The sequence below is a fragment of the Limulus polyphemus genome, unplaced genomic scaffold, assembly GCF_000517525.1.
Source record: "Limulus polyphemus unplaced genomic scaffold, Limulus_polyphemus-2.1.2 Scaffold4554, whole genome shotgun sequence".
Lineage (NCBI taxonomy): Eukaryota > Metazoa > Arthropoda > Merostomata > Xiphosura > Limulidae > Limulus > Limulus polyphemus.
Genome location: NW_013670164.1, coordinates 39,710 through 42,025, shown reverse-complemented (window position 1 = coordinate 42,025; position 2,316 = coordinate 39,710). Strand labels below are relative to the sequence as shown.

At 36.2% G+C, this 2,316-nt stretch overlaps 1 protein-coding gene across 1 annotated transcript in view; it reads left to right on the top strand.

Moving 5' to 3' along the window:
- Positions 1 to 2,316, top strand: part of LOC106471338 (osmotic avoidance abnormal protein 3-like) — a 41,877-nt gene that overhangs the window by 11,038 nt on the left and 28,523 nt on the right. Inside the window, exon 3 of the mRNA XM_022399951.1 lies at positions 1,784 to 1,939. Within this exon, the coding sequence (XP_022255659.1) occupies positions 1,784 to 1,939 (156 nt within the window). The remainder of the gene's footprint in view (positions 1 to 1,783; positions 1,940 to 2,316) is intronic.

The following is a 2,316-nucleotide window of genomic DNA, read 5'->3' as shown; positions in this document are numbered from 1 at the left end:
AAGCAGAAGGGGATAGCTGCCCATCCCTGCCATACCTTGTATTGAATAAATCAGTATGGTCTGCTTTTAAAAAATTGGGTTTCGTGGTCACCCATTGCATTTGACCCCCCTTTATTTCTAGTGGAGTTTGAGAGACTTTACCACTTTCCAGTTCCAAGTTTCTGGGGTGGTGGACTATGGAGGCATCTTCCTGAATGGGTTAATGAAATACAAACAAAATATAGAAATGATTATAAAACCATTCAGTTGAGAGTAGGGTGGTGGTGTTCTGCTAATGTAGATGATGTCATATCCTCCAACATGAAACAAAAAACAAATGGGAGTGAGATATCAAAATTGCAGTTCACCCCTTTGATTGGGATCCCTCATCCTACCCCCACGTGGATGTCAGTTCCCAGTGGCCAGGTTTTGTATTTAGAGTAGAGCCAATCAACATAAGTCCTCACACATGTATTACAGATGTCTATATTCCTCCCTCATTTATACTCCATCAGTGTTGTGGGTCATGGTGGAGGTAATTGAGGATTGTTATGAATTTTGTCTTTCCACTATCCCTTGATGTTTCTTTTTCTAAAGATATTAATGCACTTCAGGTGGTTCTGGTCAGTTTTACTTTTGAGGGAGATGGTTTACATTATTCACACATCTTTTCGATGCCAGGTGTCAGGTTCCTGGATCGATCTATCAATTTATTATATTCATATGTGCCCTGTTCATGAGTCTGGGATTACTAGATTCCCTCTGGTCTCATGAACTTGAGGTAAAGATGGTATGATCTTCTTTCCTACCCCTACCAGATTGCTGGGTTTTGGATTGTAGTTGATCTGCCACTGATATAAACCTCTTTCCTACTCCACATGGATGTCGGTTCCCAGTGGCCTGGGTTTTGGATTCTAGTCGACTTGCTGTGTATGGCCTATCATACTTTAGCCACTCTACACCTCAGACCCATCCTTTTCATTTTACCCACTTTAATAATTCTGGGATTGAGGTTCATAAATATTGCATGGTGCAGATTACTTTCCAATCATAGTTCTCTCCCAACTGGAAGTGCTCCTCTCTTCTCCACCCATATATGTGACACCTTTTTATGCTGGGCAAAGAGGAGTGACCTTTAGACACTTTCGAAGGATGCTTCTTTTTTTTCTCATACCACTCTCTCCACCTATTCAATATGGGATTCTAGCTATTTATGTGAGAGGAGGTAATATACTGTATCAGAAGTTATAATTTTCTTATATTGAAAATGTATTTCCGATAGGCACTTACCACTTCACACAATTCCCACCATTCCTCCCCACTGAAAACCAGTGCGTCCATTTTCTGCCAAAACTGGAAGTGATAGTTAGGTAGAATTGAATAGTCACATGCATAATAAGTGCGTCACACTCCTATTGGTGGAGGGTTGTTGCATGATGATTTGCATGAAAGATGCATTGTAATTAGTCAATTCCAATTGAGGAGAGAAAAAAGGCATGTGACATGTGTGAAAATTATTTTTCATATAGAGAGCAGCACTGAAAGAGAATAGCTATGTGAAGGATGGTAAGTACCTAAGGGAAATACATTTTAATTATAGGAAAATTATAACTTTTCTCATAATTACAATATTGTAGATATCTTCATCAAATCTCTTTGAAATTATTTTTTTCAGAATCATGAGGAAAATTAGTCATAACTAGGAAGTTTATATAAATAGCATTTTAATTTTTATCTTCTTGTAGTACCTGCTGTTCACTGATTTTATTGTATAGAATTTCAGTTCAGATATACTCTACATTAGATCATATTGAAAATGGATTCAAGTTGTGGACAATGCTCGATTATCAATCCTGCTGATGAAAGTGGACAACCAAGAAATTTTAGTTTTGATGGAGCCTATTATATAGAATCCACTACTGAATGGTTATATAGTGATATCGTGTTTCCCATTGTAGATGTAAGTAATTTTCTGTTGTTAATTTGTAGACTAGATTTGTGTTTTTACTTGTCAAACTTCAGCAGTAGGCTACCTGTTATTTACTCGTACTATAATATTTAGTATGTTGCTTTTACACCTACTACAGTATTATTTTGTGTTGATCAAATAATAACAATAATTATGGAAATATTCTCTCTATAAATGTTTTTCAGCATAATGGGCAAGTTTTAGTAACATAATTATACAGCAACTTTTACAGTTTTACAAATTATACAGTACTTATAGTCATGAAATTATGCAGCAACTAGATAGTCATGTTTCCATGTACTTATAGTCATGAAATTATGCAGCAACGGATAGTCATGTTACCATGTGCTTATAGTCATGAAATTATA